Here is a 19,869-nt window from a genome sequence, read left to right on the forward strand (position 1 = left end):
CCCTTGACTGCACTAACTTAACTAGGCACGAAGACCCAGTCAAGCACAAGGACGGTGTATGTCAGGACCACTGCGTGCCTCTGTGCTCCCAGCCCCCTCTCACCCCCTCCACCGTACGCGGAACAGCCTGCAGCTGATTCGGGGAGGCACTCACAGGTGCTGGTCGCCGGCTCACACTGCAGTGACAGTGTCTGGAGACTCTCCTCGTCCATCTCCAGCTCCAGGTTGGACAGGTACTGCTTCACCTTCCTGGCCATCTGGGCATCTTCATACAGCTTTTTGGCATTGAGGAAGGAGCTGCGGCGCACCCGCTTTTTATGCCCGCCGGTCTGAGCGACATCCAGCACGGTGGCATTGGCGCTGCCCTGACTCAACGACCTGGAAGATGAAAAACAAGAATGCAACCCTCTGGAGCACGGCATTGGCTGATCTACCCGACCTGTGTAAGGAGTCTACGCCTGAGAGGTCCCATGCCCCATTCCAGTAAGTAAACTGCTACAGGGGAATGCAGGATAACAGATTACACAAGGTTTGGTTAAAAGGAAATTATACACAATATATATACACAAATGTGTTTGGCATATGTTCGGCTCCTACCAGTAAATTCTACTTTTCATCTCACAGAGCATTCAAAGTCCATTCTCTCACAGAAGCCAGAAAACATAATTGCATATAAAAGCTTTGTGCAAGGACACTGAGCGATCCTCGTGATAATTTACAAAATTAAATTTGCTTCTCCTAATGGGGGTAGTTTATATGGACTTGATTAAACCCGGCTACACTGCTCACAATTGTGTTCTTACTCTGTGGGTTGAATATGTGAGTTTTTAAAAGAGTAAATCTGTTAATACAACGGTCATGCAAACGTAAACATACGTATGGAAACTATTTAGTACATGAATTGTTAATAATTATTTTTAAAGGGGGCTGATCTATAGAGAATGGGAATCTATACAGAATGAAAATAGTCGTTAGTTGAGCTGTAGAAAACCTGGTTGGGGGGCTTGGGGGTGCCTAACACCACCACAGTCGCTTCTGGATCTGTACGACAGTGTTCCAGTCGCACGGTTTAAAGCATGCCTCCCCTTCCCCCACTTCTTTGGCTTTTCCATTTCAAAAGACACAAGTTATATTAAAATATCATCTTTCTGACAGACAAGAAATGTGTCTGGCCTACGTTTCCCAGAATAATCATCAATCATTTCACAGCTCTTGTGGACCTGACTTCAGGAAAGCCCCAACAGATTAAATCTGAAGTCAGTTTGCAATCTGAAATTCTGATAGAGCAAGAGGGTTAGGGGGGAGGGAAAAAAAAAACAAACAAAAGCAAAGCATCAGAAAACAGAGCAGGTAAGAAAACAAAGCCACGGGCTGAGCAAGAACCAAGAGTGCAAACGCTGCCACTTACCCCAGACTCCGCCACTTCTTCTTCCTGCAAGTGAGAGCCACGGAGATTGAAGCACGGGTGTAGAAAGAGACAGAAAGATCACAAGCTCAGAAAGAAAGGACCAGACTTCTGGACAAGCAGTTCTAGAAGCCCACAAACATTAACTGCATAATCACCTCACACGCGTCCACTACAAACACCTCTCTGGCTTAAAAGGCTGCTGCCGACATGTTTGTTCATTCCCTCCACTGAACTAATCATTGCTTTTTTTACCAGCAGACAAACAGACTGTATGGACATGATGACGATTCTGTTCTAGTTCACACACACTACCGATTCCAAGTTCTAACTCTGCGACTCAGTGTTCTGGAAAATAGAAGGTAAATACTTGCACCTAACATCAATTCGAACTGTCTGAAGGACAAGCAGTTTGCACTACTCGTATATGTGGCCTGGATGTAAGTGAGAGACATCACTGCAAACTGAACCTTAAGGGTTATTCTCTCAGCACATCCTGATGTAACCCCTAAATTTAAGTATTTAGATTTTCCTCCTGTGGGCAAGCTCCCTCTAACCATTCTCACCCCACAAACGCCACGGCCAACAACTCACGTACCGAGTCCTGAACATAAGGGCAGGGTCCATGTTTACTGAGGCCATTCGGCCAACATGACGGATTTCTTTTGCAATCATCCTCAGCTTCTCAAAGTTGACCAGTCCATCTACTTTGGAGTCATTTCCTGAGAGTAACAGAGGAGGAACAAGAAGTCACCTCATGCTCACTCTGTGCTCCCCCCAGAACAGAGCAAGCCCGCCTGTGCTCACCCTCATGGAGGAATGTCAGATCCTTCTTGATGACGGGGAACAGGGGGATGACAGGAGGTTGTAAGTTCTGGCCGCTCAGGACGTTGCGGTACTTTGCCATGTTTCTGGAAGGATCAAATAAGTCTTGTAGGTCCTGGAATAGTTTTTCATATTTATTGGGAAGTTTTTCCCAGGTAGTTCGGAGTCTTGCCACTGGTGCCAGGTTTAGGCCACTAAGAAGGGAGAGAAGAATTGTGAGATATGATTAAATGATCCCCTCAGAAACAAAAGAAGACACATAAACACCTATGTGTGTGAACTTTACATGCACGGAAATTTACAGAATGCCTAGGAAGATCATGCCAATCCTGCCTGGGTAGTGAGTGGCAGCTAAAAGCAGGGTCAGAGCCAAACCACTGGCCTTTATACTTCTTCCCTTTATGGTCCCTTAACATTTCTTATATTTATTCATTCATTCATGTGTGTGTGTGTGTGTGTGTGTGTGTGTGTGTGTGTGTGTGTGTGGTGCACGTCTCGGGGGAGGGGGAGTCCCAGCAAGCATGTGAAGGTGAGAGACCAACTTCCAGGAGTCAGGTCTCCCCTTCAAACATGTGGGTCCAGAGATTAGACTCAGGCGACCAGGTTGTAGCAGCAGGTACCTCTTTACTGGCTGGCCCTCTGTTTTGTTTGTTTTCTATTGAGACAGGGTCTTGCTCATAGCCCTGGCTGGCCGCACTGACTCAAGAGATCTACCTGATTCTGCCTCCTGAAGTGTGGGGATTAAAGCTTCACCTCCACAGCCAGCCAGCCGGCTCTTCTCTATGCTCTCTCCATCTCGTTTACTCTCTGCTATGAACAGCTCTGAACCGGCCCCCAAAGGTTCTTGTGTGGCTAAGGTCCCAGTGTACTCAGTCCCGGGAGATTGTGATGGGACAATTTAGGAGAGGAAGCCGCTATGTCGGGAATGGTGGCAATGCCTGTAATCCTAGCACTGGGGAGGTTGGAGGCTCACCCAGTCGAGACCAGCTGACCTGCAAAGACAGAGCCTGGCTCCAACACAGGGGCGGCGGGGAGAGTAGTGAGAGGTCCTTCTGTGTAACCGGGGCAAGGCAGCCCCTCCCCGCCTCCTCCTTATTTTTACGTTCCGGCCACAAACAGCTCTGTTCCACCAAACATGGTAAACGACTGCCTCACCACAAGCCCAGGCATAACAGGGCCAAGTGACTGTGGGCATAAACCTCCAAAACAGCTAGCCCAAACAAACCTTTCCTCCTTATAAAATGACTGTCTCGGGTATTCTGTTGTAATAACAGACAGCTGACTAGCACACTAATAACAAAACCAATAGAATATAGTATTGTCAGTTGGGAATATTTTGTGTTCGTGTATTAAAGAAAAATGTGGTTTTTGCATTGCTAAAACTTACCACTTGATATTGGAATGCATTCTTAATAAATGTTGTTATATATAATTTTATTTTTAAGACATTTATTTATTTCAGTGGTTCTCAACTTGTGGGTCTTGACCCCTACAGGGGTCAAATATCAGACATCCTGCATATCAGATATTTATATTACAATTCTAACAGTGGAAAAATTACAGTTATGAAGTAGCAACAAAATAATTTTATGGTTGGTCACCACAACATGAGGAATTGTAGTAAAGGGCTGGAGCATTAAGAAGGTTGAGAACCACTCATTTATTTATTTATTTAGTATGTCGTAGCACCATGCAGAGGCCAGGGGATAATTTGCAGGAAATGATCCTTTCCTTCCGCCATGTGGGTCTTGGGGGTTGAAGTTACGATGTCAGGTGCCTTTATCCACGGAGCCATCTTGCTGACCCGTTATATATCATTTTAACGCATATTTCTTGCCTTAGTTTTTTTTTTTTTTTTTGGTTAATGACTTATGACTTTCTGCTTATTTTATATTTCTTTTATACTACAGAAATGATGTTAGACAAAAAAGTAAAATTGAGCAATTTCCTTAATTTGGGTTCAAAATGGGTTATAAAGCATTGGAGACAATTTCTAACAGCAACCAATTCTGCTCAGGAATTTCTAACAACAAACAGTGCAGTGGTGGTTTAATAAATTTCATCAAGGAAACAAGAACCATGAAGATGAAGAGCACAGTGGCTGGACCTCAGAAGCTGTCAATCACCAACTGAGAGCAATCACCAAGGCTGCCCTTATAATTACACAAGACATCGCCAGAGAACTCAGAATGGACTCTTCAACAGTTGTGAGGCATTTGAAGCAAACTGGAAAGGTTTGGAAAAGCTCAATAAATGGGCGGCTCATGAGCCTACTGAAAATCAAAAGGAACTGAAGAATTCTCTTATTCTCTGCAGTAACAATGAACTAGTTCTTTATTAGGTTGTGATGTGATAAGGACTGTTTATGACAATTAGTGATGAGCAGCTCAGTGTCTGGACCTTGACAAAACTCCAAAGCACTTCCCAAACTAAACTTGCATTAAATAAGGTTAGGGTCACTGTTTGGTGGTCTCCTGCTGACCTGTCTCCCTGCAGCTTTTTGAATCCTGGCTATCCATCATATCTGAAACATGTGCTCGGTGAATCATGAGATGCACCAATTATATCTGCAATTCCTTCAGCCGGGACTGGTCAACAGAAAGGGGCCCAATTCTTCTCCATGACAACACCCAACCACACGGGGCACATTGCTTCAAAAGCTGAACAAACTGGGCTACAACACTGACCTTTACCCACCACAGTCACCTGACCTCTGCCAACCAACTACAACTTCTTCAAGTATGACAACTTCTGCAAGGAAAATGCTTCCACTACCGGCAGGATGTAGAAAATACTAAGACTTAGTTGAATCCTGAAACGTGGACTTTTATAACACAGGAAAAGACAAACCTATTTCTCATTGGCAAAAATACTTGGACTGCAATGGGTCCTATTTTGATTAATAGAGATGTTAAGCCTAGTTAACAAGACTTAAACCTCAGAGTTTGACATGACAATTCCTTCTGCAACAGCCTCATACATACATACAGCAGTGTTTGGTTCGTAATAAATATTTGGTTAAAAAAAAAAAACAGATAAATACTCCATCACAAAAATCACACTAGCCATGAGTATGAAGACTCCAGACAGGTAAAATGACTAATAATCATTTTTAATATCCATAAAACTATCCATTTTCATTTTCTCCTGTCCACCTGGAAGCACTTTTAAAAGGGAAGGAAATTAACTTTGAACATCTGCAATAGTGCTTTAATGGAATCCCTTAGACATTATTATATTACTTAATCCTCTTGATATTTGGGAGGGGGGTATCGATATTTTACATAGAAAATGAGTGGTATTCGGAGAAATTCAAATGATTTGTCAGAAGTCAGAGTAAATAAGATTGAATACCTCAATATACAAATAAATGGTAGACATATAGACCTTGTCTCCAAATCATGAGAGATTTTTAGATATTTTTTTTAATTTTAACTTTATGTGCATGTGTACGCGCACGTGCGTTGTATGGGGAGTGTATCTGCGTGCATATGGGGACCAGAAGTCAATATTCCACGTCTTTCCCTATCGCTCTCCACCTTCCTTCTTTGGAGATAGTCTCTCATTGTACTCCAAGGTCACCACTTCTCCTAGACTGACTGACTGGTAAGGCCCCAGGATCCACCTGTCCTGGCCTCCCCAGGGCTGGGGTCAAAAGCACACTGTGCTTGGCTTTTATGTGGGTGCTGGGGATCCGAACTCAGGTCCTCAAGCTTGCACAGTAAGAACTTTACCCACTGTGCCATCTCCCTGGCCACCCAGAGAGTTTAAATTAAGGTATAAGAAACAGAGGCAGGCAGAGTGGGCACACGCCTATAATCCCAGCACCTGGGAAACAGGATGGTGGGTTCCATGCCAGCCTGGGCTACAACAGGGAAGCCTGCCTCAACACAACCCCCCAAACCCCGGGGGAGGGGGGGGAGAAGATTTAGAATCAGAAAGAAAGAACTGCTTGTTGAACCAATGATAGCCTAGTATACATGGGGCCTTATATTACAGACCAGCGATCCACACAATCCACGATGAACTAGGAACTGCTCTGTTCCCATCAGTACGTGGCGCAGGACGACAGGCCCTCTTACCTGATGATGGCAAACATGGAGTTAAAATTCTTGCACTCCCGACAGTGCAGCGCGATCTTGATAAAATGCTTAATGATCTTCATTCTCTTCAGCTGGTTGGTCTCCCGCAGGATTTCGGAAGCCACCCAAAACGTTTCCTGGTTAATGACCTCCTCAAACGTCTTCAGGTTGGCACAGCTGGTTTTGGACTTGAGCTTAAACAGATCATCTATGTATTCGGTGGGCTCGATGCTTCGGAAGAGTTCAAAGTTCCGCATGGAGAGCTGCGTGGCGACCTCCACCGTGCTGAGCTGCAGAAGGGAGATTTGGCTCTCGCGCAGCAGCTCCTGGGCATCCTCATCCGAGCACAGCGTTTCCGTTTCCATGTTGTTTTTCAGATAGTACCTGAAAGAAAGAAACTTGTCAGGTGTCAAGCTGAGCAGCGAGCCGGGTGGTGCCCCTTCAGGGAACAGTGCTGGTTCCCGGGGAGGGGACGGGGGAAGAGGCAAGGGAACGGTGTAAGTGTTCTTTTCATCCAGCCTGGGCAGTGCGGATGCCACACCCCCCCCCCCCCACCGGCCACCAGGTCAGTGTCCCCAGCTCACAGAACCACCAGGTGACAGCCATCTACTCAGCAGGTAAGCAGAATTGAGCAAACCATGGAAACTTCCTATGTGCCAGTCCTGTGGTTTGGTTTGGTTTTTCCTGCCATTGAAATACTCTTAGCTTGTGTGCCAAAGGTGACAGAAGAAAGCTATTTTCCAGATTAGACAAACATCAGCTCAAGGTCATAACTCAGTTTCCCATGAAGAGGGAATCTGACAATTGCTAGGTCCACAGTAGCTCAATCCAAGATTACTTTTCATTTAACGTCTAGGAAACTTAACTGGCTGAGCTGGCAAGAGGGCTCCATGGGCAGAGGAACTCGCCATGCAAACCCAGAGATCCGAGTCCACAAAGTTGTCTTCTGACCTCCACACACACGCTGTGGCAGATGTGACCCCCCCCCCAACAATACTGGGAGGGGAGACACCTCAAGCAATTTATTTTCCTCTATTTCACCTTAGAGCAGATTTTTAAGTTGTTTTTATATTTATTTTACATCTATGAGTGTTTTGCCTGCATGTATGATGTACTACATGTGTGCCTAGTGCCCTCGGAACTCAGCAGAAGACATAGGATCTCCTGGAACTGGATGGTTAGGAACCACCATGTGGGTGCTAGAAACAGAACCCAGTTCCTCTGCAAGGCCAACAAGGGCTCCTAACTGTTAAGTCTTCTCTCCTGATTCAAGATTTAATTTTCAAATATTTAGATTTTCATGAAACTCATTTAGGGAAACGGGAGGCATTACCCCAATTTGTCAGAACAGGAAGCAGGCATCTGAAGTCTAATGGCGGTCAATATGGACAGTACTGTGACCCTGTTAAGGAACTCACTAAAAGCAGCGCCCCATCATTTGCTCTGTGGCTGCTCTCTCTCCCCCCTTTTGGCAGGCAAATGCCTTCTCCAAGTGAAACTCTATAAACAAAGACACAGAACAAGCACGTGGGGGTCCTAACTGGTCTTTTACATACTTCACAAAATATTTAGGACAGAAAAATATACACCGTGTCCCTTAACGTGTACAAATTAATGTTCTCCACTGTGGTTACTCTGACAGCCTGACTCTCCTGAATAATGAATGAATGGGAATCATGAAGTTGAAACTCAATGGAGATTTGCGCAACTACGGATCTACGTGCAGAGGATGCCTGACCTCTGACCTCCTAAAAAGTATCTATTAGTGTTGGGGTTGGAAGTAAAAGTGAGACAGGGCAAAGATGTTACCATCACAGGTAGAAAGCCATGGTTTAGACCCATACTATGAAAAACTGAAGAACAATGACATTCCATAGAAAACTGGGGGGGGGGGCACTCCAGTTATTCATCTTACTAATTTCCCTTGAGTGGGAGAATGCTTGGCAAGGCCTTGGGTTCAAGCTTCACCACTGTCAAAAACAGAGTAACAAGAGCAAACGTGTTGTTCTTGGCCTTGGATGTAGGTTTGAAGAGCAAAGCGCCTCGGTGAGACAGACGGTACCTTCCACTCAGCTGTATTCTGTCGGCAAGCTTGGAAAGCTGATCCGGGAGTCGCCGTTGTTTGATAACTCCCTCTGGCGTGACGGAGACCTCGCACAGAGAGTACTGGTCTGGGGTGGCAGTGACGGCAAACTCTCTGATGGCCTGGATGACCACTTCCTTGGCTGTGGTGTCCTTACTGATCATGATGTACCGGCTTTGCTGGTCAGCCTTGAACACTCTGAGCACCTGATCTGGCAAGTCTGGGGGGCAGGAAGAGCCACACCGAGGCAGAAGCAATGTTAACAGATGGCAACACAAAGTAACACACCCCACTCTGCAGAGGGTGATGACTTCTCCCTCCTGGACAAGGTTGTGACATGCTAACTGCGAAACCACATCTTCCCCGACAGATAGCTGCATGGCTAATAGACAAATACAATCACGGAGCACACACACACAAGATGTCATGTGAGCCTCAAAGAAAAATGTACACCTAAAGTTAATCTTTATTATAAGGGAAAGCCCATTAAGCTTATTTAAACATGCCTCCTGATTTATTTACTTGATATAACTTAGTAATAAATACATCGTATATTATTCATTTTATCAAATATAAAACAGGTTTAGCTGAACCAAAATGATTTTCAGAATACAACAAGAACTGGTTCCAATGTTCGGAGTTTGAGGTTCATTCTGACTCTTGGTGAGTGACACCATCCACGCCAAACCAAACATGCATACCGTGTCCCTACTGCCTTTGACAGAGAGGTCACTGAGAAAGCAGAAAGGCTCCAGTGCTTACCTGGAGTCGTGCTGAAGTCCAGAATCCGGTGGTGTGACTGCAGCAAGTCAGGGTTACTTGAAGACAGCGTTCCACTAACGGGCAGGGCGGCTGGGATGTGTTTGGTCTGCCTCAGGCCCACGATGCTATCATCTTGAGACTGACCAATCCCAATATCACTGAGAGGAGCGGATTTAAAAAAAATAAATAAATTTCTGGCAAGGTAAAGGCTCGAAGACATTTTCATTCAAACTTGCCATTAATGCAAGAATGTGAAAAATGTGAAAACTGTACTGGCCAGAATGGCAAAACACATTTAGCCAAATTCACTATCTCTTAAACCTGTCTTTTTAATGAGCCATAGCCAAAACCAGTATTTTTTTTTCTCAGAATAAAAACACGGTAAAGAAAAGGTGCGTGTGTCTGAATGAGTGAGTGAGTGAGTGAGTGAGTGAGTGAATGAATGAATGAATGAATGAACGAATGAATGAATGAGAATGGATCCGAGACAACACACGTGGGAAAGAACCCACAGCTCAGCAACAGTGGAGACAGATGCTTTATGATCTGATCCTCCAGGCGAAGGAACTGAGGAAAAGGAAAGGGGGGAGATACGCCAAACTGTCCTACTTATATTCTTCAATGTTTTAGGTGGAGAAACAAGATCATCGTGGAGTCCAAATGTGAGGAAAGCCTGACACAGACCTCATCTCTTAACGACAGAGTGTGAGCATGCAGTGGGCACCGACACACTTCCTGGCTGGCAGTGCAAATGCAGCGACTCACTTCTAATTCCTTAGTTACACGTTTACATCTCCAGAAAACCCCGAGCATTACTGACGGTTACAGGCTCCTTTCTGTTTACAGAAGACAGTGCTGTGGTCACCTGTGTGCTTGTGCAGCATCTTGTAACACAGCTGGAGGGGACTGTGGTGCCAGAGCCTCCTGCACGTGCCCCCCCCCCAGCTGGGATTACAAGTGGGCACCACCACACCTCACGTGTGGGCAATGCTTATAACACGACTCGACAACATATAAAATTATTTCTTGATCAAGTGTTTCCAAAAGAAAGCACACAATAAGACGAGTATGCAACAAAAGGGTAACTAGATGATATGCAAATGTCTACAGTTATAATTGCATAAGCACCTTGAAACAACAAAAAAGAGAATTTCTACTGAAATTGGGATATAAATTAAGGTATCATAAATAAGAAAATTTTCATGTAAATTCTCCTTCACACATATGAAAGTCCCGGACAGAAATCGAAGCTCTGTTTAAAAGCATGCACAGTTGGGCATATAAAGCCCTGAAATATTAATGTTCTGTGTATGATAATAAATGAATTTATTTTTCAGTCACATAAATGTCCTTGTCAAAAATATGAGATGACATATGGCATAACACAATTACTGTGGGTACAAGGTATGTCTGACCAGGTCACTCATGGTAGAAACAACCATGACCATCAGTACACGCCAGGCACACCCTTTCAAAACGTTTCTTACCGCATTGTCCAACACCTCATAAAGTACTGCTGACACTCGCCCACTTCCTGATGCCTCACCTATACACCTTAATACTCACAGACACCAGGTTATTCTTGGACTTAAGCTTTGCACGTTTTATGCAAAATCTAACTGAGAAACATCCCTCTTGAGCACATCCTCTGGTCTAGCCTCTCCAACTGGCTCACTGCTACTGAAACAAGTCTGCTGGGTTTACGGCTGTTGACTAATCCTCTCCTTCCTCTGGGTTCACTGGATTCCCTTGCTCAACTTATTTGGCATCCCAGTTCGAATTCTATCGTGCTCGTGACCTGCTTCTTGCTCTATGCGCATCATATATGTACCCCCGACGCACAATAATTCATGCCACTCTTGCCAATCTGCCAGTCTCTAGCACCTTAGCTTCTGTAATCCAGGTAACATTTAAGTTCTTTATTTAAGTATATTATAACTGGAAGATTTCACTAATTTATTAGGTTTTTACTCTGCTAAACACAGTAACAAAGGTGGGCACCTGGCTCAGTGGTGGAGTGCTTAAAATGCTCAAGGCCCTGGAGTTTTTCCTTCAGAACATCATCAACACGTGCTGATGTCCAGACAAGTTGAAGCGGTAGTCAGCACTAAATCAAGGTGATTATATTATGGCAGATCCTCCAGCTTCCTGAGCCTGTGTTTAAATTACTTTCTCTTCAGCACTGATTTCTCAAATTGTTTTCATAAGAAAATACTTAAATGAGCCACACATTTGCCACAATATTTCCCTAGTGCTTTAAAATCAACATAGCTAATCACTGTCTTTTAAATTTTCCCTTGTCTAGTTTTTGAGCATCTTTGTAAGCACACACAGCCATAACTACACACTCATACTGCATTCCTAGCCAACATCCTGAGCTGTGGATGGATTGCAGCCCAGTTCTTGTGTGTCCCATTTCCAGCAATACCAGGGTCACAATGATTTTTGATTTTTCTAGAGGTTTGAATTTAAACTTGAAGAATCCTTTATTATTATGTTGCTAATAATTCTGCATTGAGGTGACTTAATTTTTCCATCCATTTAAAACTAAGTTTTTATCAAGTGTCTCTTTATAATAGATTCCTAATTTTTGTAAATGCTATTCTCTTAATCCACCATCTCTAAGAAACTTACTCAGGATAGACACACTCTCAAGCCAATATTTATAGACTATAATATCTTTTGGGCCCATAGAGTTTTTTTTAAAGATTTATTTATTTATTATGCATACAGCATTCTGTCTGCATGTATGCCTGCAGGCCAGAAGAGGGTACCAGATCTCATTACAGATGGTTGTGAGCCACCATGTGGTTGCTGAGAATTGAACTCAGGACCTCTGGAAGAGCAGCCAGTGCTCTTAACCGCTCACTGAGCCATCTCTCCAGCCCAAGGGCCCAGAGAATTTAGAAACCACCAATCATTGCTCATAGTTTAATGTGGATGATGTAAATTTGACAATTCATCAATAATGTTTTAAATCATATGCCTCTATCTAGTCTGTGACTAAAATTTTTGTAATTAAGAAGAAAAGAAAGACTGATGTAGTCTCTGTGTGTGCGCACACATGCACATGTATGTAGGGGTGTGCTGGAATCTGAACCTCATGGTTGTGGGCAGGCAGTCTGACCACTGAGCCCCCTCTTTTGGCCTTTGAATGTCTCTATTTATTGCTTCTCTTTAGACCCCTTAAATTATCAAAGAAATAAATAAGCCAGTACCTTTTCCATTTGTTTGAGGAATAGATTATTAAAAAATGGACTGATGGTAACTGAGCTTCATAGAAGACCATCAGGCCCCAAAACTAACAGGAAGAAATCAGGCAGCAAACAAGCAAAGCTAAGCCAAGTGTCAGGGACACCTGAAGCTGGGCGGCCTGAGCTCCTGACCGGCACACACATCCAAGAAGAAAATTCAAGAGTGCAGCCTGACATGCTAATTCTAGAGGCACCTGAGGGGGAAGGGAAGAGGCCTGCAGCTGGCTGCCAGTCTTCCCAAGAGTTAAAATAAGTGGGGGAAACAGCAATGATGAACAGGGGTGGCTGGAAGCAGCAATGATCGGTGAGCCAAGAGGAGATGTTGTGGAGGGGACCCCAGGAAACACAAAAGCAGAAGCAAGAACAGCTAAGTCATGAGGCAGGATGGATGTCAACAAACTCCTATAAAAGGTTCAAATGAAGACAGGCTCACCTGCCTCTCCCGGAAACTGGGAGCGGGCAGGCAAGTGGCAAAGCAGAATTAAGCAAACTCAACTCTCATTATTGCTCCTAAGACACTCTGCCGAAGAGACACTTACTAGACTCTCAGACAAACATTCATTACATCAACACTTCTGTGCGTCCTTCTACTGAACACAACAGAGTAAGGGGCTGAACACAACCACACATACTTGTATGGTTTCTGAGGTAAGATGCTGATCCGAGTCTTGTCGAGAATTTTCTTTAGCTTGTTTCTCCCGCCCACGGTGTTGGCTTTACTCTTCTTGTTGACCTTCTCAAGACCGATCACCTGTTCCACATCTACGGCAAGATCGGGTATGGAGTAGCGACTGGCCTTCTTGATGTCTCCGATTTTAGGAAGATGAGGGGCACCATTTCTTTTCTCTTCAGACAATCTTGTCAGAAGCTCTTTAAATACTAAAATAGAAAACACCACAAACTATCAGTCACAAAAATGGAAACAATGTTGGGCTAACAGTGGAGTTTGCAAACACAAAAGCAGTACAGACTAGCTATAAAAATTAAAGCCCTATAGAAAAACTAGTCTCTACCCAGACGAGCCTAAGAGAAGGAAGACGCTCTTCCATCCTTGAGGTGATTGTATTCATCAACAGAAGACAGGCTTGACAGGTCAAGACAATCACCCCCTGGTTCTCAAGCTGATACATTTTTATCTAAATGTAATCACATCCTGACATAAAGAATTCTGTATGATATATTTTAGCATGGCCTTAGAAATACTAGAATCCTTCCTGGTTTACTATTTATAGACATTACTTCTTCCAGGATTAAGATCTAAATGTAAAAAAAACAAATAAAACAAAACAAAAGCTAAAGCAGTCTGAGTCTGCAGAATACTCACCAAATAAGTTGGTTTTCACAGTGATGGACAGGTGTGTGTTATTCCTAAGAATTTCCATTGCCTTTGAAAGCTGGATATTTTCAAAGTTTTGACCATTCACTTCCAATATCTAAAAAGTGAAGATATAAAGATCAATGTCAATATCATCACTGACTGATTTTTTTAAAAAAAAAAGAGGCTCTGAAATTCACACTTAGACCTAGAGGTGAGCCCTCTTACCTGATCCCCACGCTTCAAGCCTGCTTCAGTGGCTTTGCTACCCGAATCGACGCTGTCCACAAAGATGCCAAAGCCCTTCTCAGAGCCTCCCAGTAAGATGAAGGGCAGAGGGGCTTCCCGGGACGGCTTTGTGAGCGTCATCAACCTTCGCTTGGCTTTAGCTGCACAGGCGATGTTCAACAGTCTTAGATGTCCACCCATTTTCTGCAAGAGTTCAGGAAGGGTAGCATCAGCTCGAGGACAGGCAGAGGAAGAGAGACTCAACACCGCTCATAAAACCTCCCAAGGGTTATTACCTCTCTTTCCAGATTATTTTCAAACTCTTCTAGGAATCGCGTCATTGCAGGATCTCCTTCGAAGTCATTGAAGTGATTATTCACCCACAGTAATACTACCCGTGTCACCTACAAAAGCAATGGAGTTCAGGACATTTTTTTTTTTCAGTGCTGAAGATTTATGATCAATGTCACTTAAAAAAATACATCATTTTAAACAATTTACCGAATAATACTGAGCATGAAAATTAATAAAAATAAACCCTTCAACATGGATTTTACACATGTTAAAAAAAAAATGACCTTGGGGACTGGGGAGACGCTCAGCTGATAAGGAGGCTTGCTGTGCAAGCCCGAGGACCTGAGATCAGATCCACAGCATCCACTTAAGAGGCCAGGTGTGCCAGTGTGTGCCTGTAATGCAGCAGGAGGGACCCTAGGGGGCCCCTGGCCTGCCAATCTAGACCCCCCATCAGTGAGCTCCAGGTTTAGTGAGAGGCTCTGTCTCAAAAAATAAGGTAGAGAGTAACAGAGGAAGCAAGCCAATGTTAGCCTCCGGCCTCCACATGTCCGTGCGCGGGCACACGTAAACATGCACACACATAACAAAAACAGTGACCTTCTCTAGACATACATGTCTGTTTTAAGTACTGACTGATGGGGCTTTGCCATGGATCTTTGAACCTGTGGCGGTATTTATTCCTACATTGTTTTATTTTCAAAACATATTTGAGAGAAGTCTAAATAAAAGCAAATGTAAAAAAAAAAAAAAAAAAAAAAAAAAAAAACCAATACCTTAGTACAAAATCAGATAGAAACTAAGAAGTACAAGGGCAGGCTAGATAAGGAAAACAGTAGTAATCTAGAAAGCCCTGTGTGGGGAAGGGCTGGCAAAGGCAGGAGCCGACGCTACTGTGTACAGCGTATCATCCAGCGTGGCCTTGAGAGAGCTCCTAAACTGCTGGGTGGTCCGCTCAGAAGTGGGTCCCAAGGCCTTCGGCAGCACAAGGGGATGAACTGCTCCAGTCCCACCAAACCTCTAATGTCCTCCCGGCATACACTGCCCACCATACCAGTGGCTGCAGACACTTGGTGATGGCTCACCGCATTGCCAAGAGAACGACACACTGGATTTGCATTTAAAGTAAAAAGGTATTTCTGAAACTGAGAGCTTAGAAATCTGTAAGAATTGATATCTGCATCATTTTATCATCTTTTTTTTTCTTAAAAAAAGGTTCTTGCATTTCATTAAATTAATTTGAACATAGCTGGTGTCCCACATTTTATCTTTTAGCAGTGCCCATTTTAGACACGAAAACAGAACGCCTTTCCAACCTTATCCCTGAGGCTCGGGTCATTAAACCACTCCAATAACTTCTTTCCCACTTCCATCGGGCTGGAAAGGAAAGTCCGGTATGTCAACAGGAAGTCTTCTATGAACGTTGGATCTACTACAGAATGTTCTTCCACCAAATGCATGGTCAGCCTCTCGGAGGTACCCTGCAGCAAATCAAAGTCTAGTCACCAATATGAATGGGTTGTTGATACGGCACCCCAATTTCAAACCTTTCACATAGAACCAGATAGGCAGCAAGACAGAAAACTAATCAGCTGCCATTCATCAACCAGTAACTAGTAGTAGGTATAACGCTTGTTGGCAAAGGAAGCAGGGAGGGGAAGGGACGAGGATGAAGTTTAATGGACATGTGTGCAAGTGCCACAAGGAAACCCACTACTCTGGATGATAGCTGAAAACAATTAGAAGAAGGACCAAGAAAAAAGTCATAGGAAACTGATCAGCAAAGCTTTCTCCTCTTTGGAATGAATGCCTCTTTATCCTACCTTGATGACGATGTGGCCCTTCCTTGTTCCGGTCCGATCCAGTTCTCTGTGCTCCTTTACCATCACGATCTCTCCTTCTTCCTCAACTTTCTGCATGTTCTTTTCTACTTGGTTCAAAATACGGCAGTAATCTTGCTGGGCAATGCAGACAAACTAGAATAGAATGTAAGTCCTGTGTTAATGATAAAGTGCTTGCAAAAGAGCTACCTGCCTAATAATTCAGTTTTAATTATTTAATACTGACATTTCCCCCTGTCTTTCTCCTACTTTCTGAATCAATGCAGGAATAAGCCTTAATCAGACTTCTCTGCTTTTAATGTATTTCTTCCTTAGTTCATTTTTTTAAAGTTTCTGTTTTATTTTTAAAACTCTAAAAACTCAAAAGCCCTCTTCCATCTTCAGTTAGGAAACACCGGCAGAGAGGAAAACAATCCTAGGACAAACATAAAACAATTACCATTTGGCTTTATAATTTTTGAAAGTGTTAAAAGAGTGTAAAAATAGTGATTTAATTAGAGATGTAGACATTCAAATATATATTGTATACTGGAGTAAATATGTAACTGTGCTAATTACATACATGGACAACAGTTTTAGTAACCATCCTGCTTTTAAGAAGGTCCCAGATGAAGCCATGTATTTATTATATTTCAGATTGTTCCTTGTAACTTGTATTAAAGGTAATCCTTGCTCTTAAGAGGAAAAGTTAACAGTGGGATGTTATCAAGTTATTACTCATGTAACTCCATGGCCTGTGCACATGCAAAGGTCAGGGCTTATGCGTGTGTATGCAGGTGTGCCGTGGAAGCCCAGGAGGATGTGTGTGTTCCTCTATCACCCTCTACCTTAGTCCACTGAACAGCCTCTCAATGAACCTGGAGCTTGTAGTTTTTCTGCTAGGTGGGTGGCCAGCAAAGTCCCAGGGATTCTCCTGTTTCCAAACCACCCTTCAACACTGGGGTTACAGGTACACAACATGGCCACACCCGACTTTTTACATGGGGGACAGGATGACAAACTCATGTTCACATGGCAACAACGAGCTAATGCCCCAGCCCCCCCCTTTTTTTTAAAATTTCCTTGAGACAGGATCTCACTCTACAGAGCATGTTGGCCTCAAACTCCTCAGCATACCAAGGGTTGAAATTAAAGCCACAGGCTGCCATTGACCTGGCTCAATTAGGAGTTTATTAAGACTAAAAATAAATTATGAAATCACTTGCTCCACAAAGAACCAAAGGCTTGTGTGGAGACAAGAGCAGATAGGCCATCAGACAAAAAAACCATCATTTTTCCTTTACTCTAGAATTTTAATTTACTCTAGTTTACACAGGGGATGCAGGAAATTTCTGTTTCTCTTTTAATAGGATAAAGATGAAGAGGTGGTCATTAAATTTACAGGCATACTAGATAAAAATTCAATTATTGAAAATTATATTTTAGAGGTGTTGTGTTTCTGAAGAGATGCGAGGAAATGTCTATTTATCCCAGATAGGGCAACAACAACTGACCAAAGAAAGTAATCCACTCAGGTCTAGTTTAGCAAAATACTGAGTGTAATTTGAGCTACTTAGAGAAGTATGAATGAGAGGGTGACCTATAGAAGAAGGACGTGTGACTTACCAGCTGCTACACTACTGGAGGAAATGTGTTCTTCCTTTCCCTAGCAACAGTACTTTCATAGGGATCTTCAAGAAGGGGCAGGGTCTTATGAGCCACTCCCAACCTGCTGTCTAACACTGATGGACCCAGTCCTGAGCAGGACTTCTCCAAGTTCAAGAGGACACTAGCCTGGCCATGTTCCACAGTGTTCCACAACAGGACAGCTAGTGTTCTGGGTTAAGATTCATGACTCTACATTAATTTTTAAAGTGGTAATACTAAATATTGCACTAATGATCCTAATGATAGCGGCCATGCCACATCATGATCATGAAAGAGTAATCTTTACAAATTTCCCAGTTTATGATCCGAATCATACACACTTGCCCACCCTCAAAGGAGAAAGCAAACAGCTCACTGTCTTATCTAAGTATATACATGCACATTAAAATCTTAGAAAAAATAGGATAATATGTAATCAATTATTATTTCTGAGTAATGCAAGTTATAGATGGTGTTAATTTTCATTAACACAGTGCTCTGTGTTTCATTATACGGTCATTGTTCAGCTAGCGAAGCAGACAAGAGCTAGGAAGATCCAAATGTCTCCTATACCAGCTCACTAATTCTTCCATGAAGCATTTAGAAACAAAAGTTAAAAATTCAAAAGCCACAGGAAATATTGACAGTTAAACTAGATTGTAAAGAACAAACAAACAAAATACCTCATGTCTACAATCCTGACCATAGTAGGTATGTGTATGTTTTTGAAATAGATCATACATCCTCTCTTATCTAAAAGGCATTTTCATTTCTTTTTAAAATACAATAAAAATGTTTCCTGAATTTCTACAGGAGATTAAGAAAGGTTTTGTCTTCAAATAATCTTATATGTTAATTTTTTAATTTAGTTTTGAAAAACGCAATTAAATCATTTTTTCCCATTTATGCTCCAAAAATATATGTCTAAGTTAAAATAAATAAGATGTATGAAGGAGAATGCTTTTTGAAGATAAATATACTAAAATTAATCTAAACTAAAGATTAAAGGAAATTAGAATAAGTCTGATTTGAAATTCTTAGTATCTAGACAGACATTTGGCATTTCTTCAGTAACAAATTAAAACACGATCCAAAAAGAAGACAAAAATAGATTGAACTGAATGTCTAATATGGACATATAGAACTGGTTTCTAAAAAGAATGGACTTAGCTGAAAGCATTTCTCTTTTTCCTTAGTTACTTAGTTCAGCACTAAGGAATTATAGATTTAGCCCTGCTCGTTACTAACTGACAGCCACACACTAAGGTGAGGACTGGATACCTGGGTGGGGGTGGGTGGTGAAGGGGAAGGAGGCCAACCCTGCCCACTCCCCTGGTGAGCACAGTGCGCCTGGGGGGCTCTGGTCCCACCTGCTGTCCTGGTGAGGCCTGTACAGTCATCAGGCTCTAGCCCTACTTGTCGCCCTTGCATAAATAAATGTAAGCTGTGAGCTAGCTCACAAGATACGCAAGTTCAATCAAACCACGAGCACTGTGGACAGGCCAGGCAACCTGACTCCTCCTACAGTAATGGCCTGTAGTGAACACGAACTAGAACAAACCTCAGCAGAAGAACTTAGAATTTTATGTACACAGAAGAGGGTCTCATTACAGATGGTTGTGAGCCACCATGTGGGTGCTGGGAATTGAACTCAGAACCTCTGGAAGAGCAGTCGGTGCTCTTAACCTCTGAGCCATCTCTCCAGCCCCAGAACTTAGAATTTTAAGCTCAAAGACCTCACAAAGGAAACAAGTTCTTAACAGAACTCAAGAGAACCCACTTAGAAAAAGAAGTCAATCTGCAATATGAAAGAGGAATCCAATAAAGAGATAGAAATACTAAAGAAAAACCAAACTACTAGAGATGAGAAAGTGAAAAACACAAATACAAAGACTCTATGTCAAGGCCTACCAACCTCTAAATTTGACAAAGTGGAAGTGTAAGTGCATTTCCAACCAGGACAAAGATAAACAAAAACACATTTGAACTGGATTTTCAAGTTATTTGAGACACCATGAAAAGATCAAATGTAACAGTCCTGGGTATAAAAGAGGGTGATGAATTCCTTTTCAAAAGGATAGAAAACATTTTTCCTAACTTAGACAAAGAACTGTTTCTCCAGATACAGAAAGTATTTAGAACACTAGAGAAGAA

The 19,869-nt window shown here is 42.8% G+C and overlaps 1 protein-coding gene across 9 annotated transcripts in view; it reads right to left on the bottom strand.

Moving 5' to 3' along the window:
• Rapgef2 (Rap guanine nucleotide exchange factor 2) overlaps positions 1–19,869 on the bottom strand; it is a 243,942-nt gene that overhangs the window by 20,518 nt on the left and 203,555 nt on the right. For 8 of the 9 annotated variants that reach the window (XM_028880097.2, XM_028880096.2, XM_028880101.2 and 5 more), the window contains 13 exons: positions 16,072–16,224; positions 15,565–15,729; positions 14,251–14,358; positions 13,955–14,158; positions 13,736–13,844; positions 13,044–13,290; positions 9,158–9,315; positions 8,375–8,615; positions 6,313–6,696; positions 2,213–2,424; positions 2,004–2,127; positions 1,409–1,432; positions 155–378 (listed from right to left, as the gene is read on the bottom strand). In XM_028880097.2, coding sequence (XP_028735930.1) covers positions 155–378; positions 1,409–1,432; positions 2,004–2,127; positions 2,213–2,424; positions 6,313–6,696; positions 8,375–8,615; positions 9,158–9,315; positions 13,044–13,290; positions 13,736–13,844; positions 13,955–14,158; positions 14,251–14,358; positions 15,565–15,729; positions 16,072–16,224 — 2,353 coding nt within the window. The remainder of the gene's footprint in view (positions 1–154; positions 379–1,408; positions 1,433–2,003; positions 2,128–2,212; positions 2,425–6,312; positions 6,697–8,374; positions 8,616–9,157; positions 9,316–13,043; positions 13,291–13,735; positions 13,845–13,954; positions 14,159–14,250; positions 14,359–15,564; positions 15,730–16,071; positions 16,225–19,869) is intronic. The other variant, XM_037206675.1, reaches the window with a different exon arrangement.

This window comes from Peromyscus leucopus, chromosome 6 (genome assembly GCF_004664715.2).
Source record: "Peromyscus leucopus breed LL Stock chromosome 6, UCI_PerLeu_2.1, whole genome shotgun sequence".
Lineage (NCBI taxonomy): Eukaryota > Metazoa > Chordata > Mammalia > Rodentia > Cricetidae > Peromyscus > Peromyscus leucopus.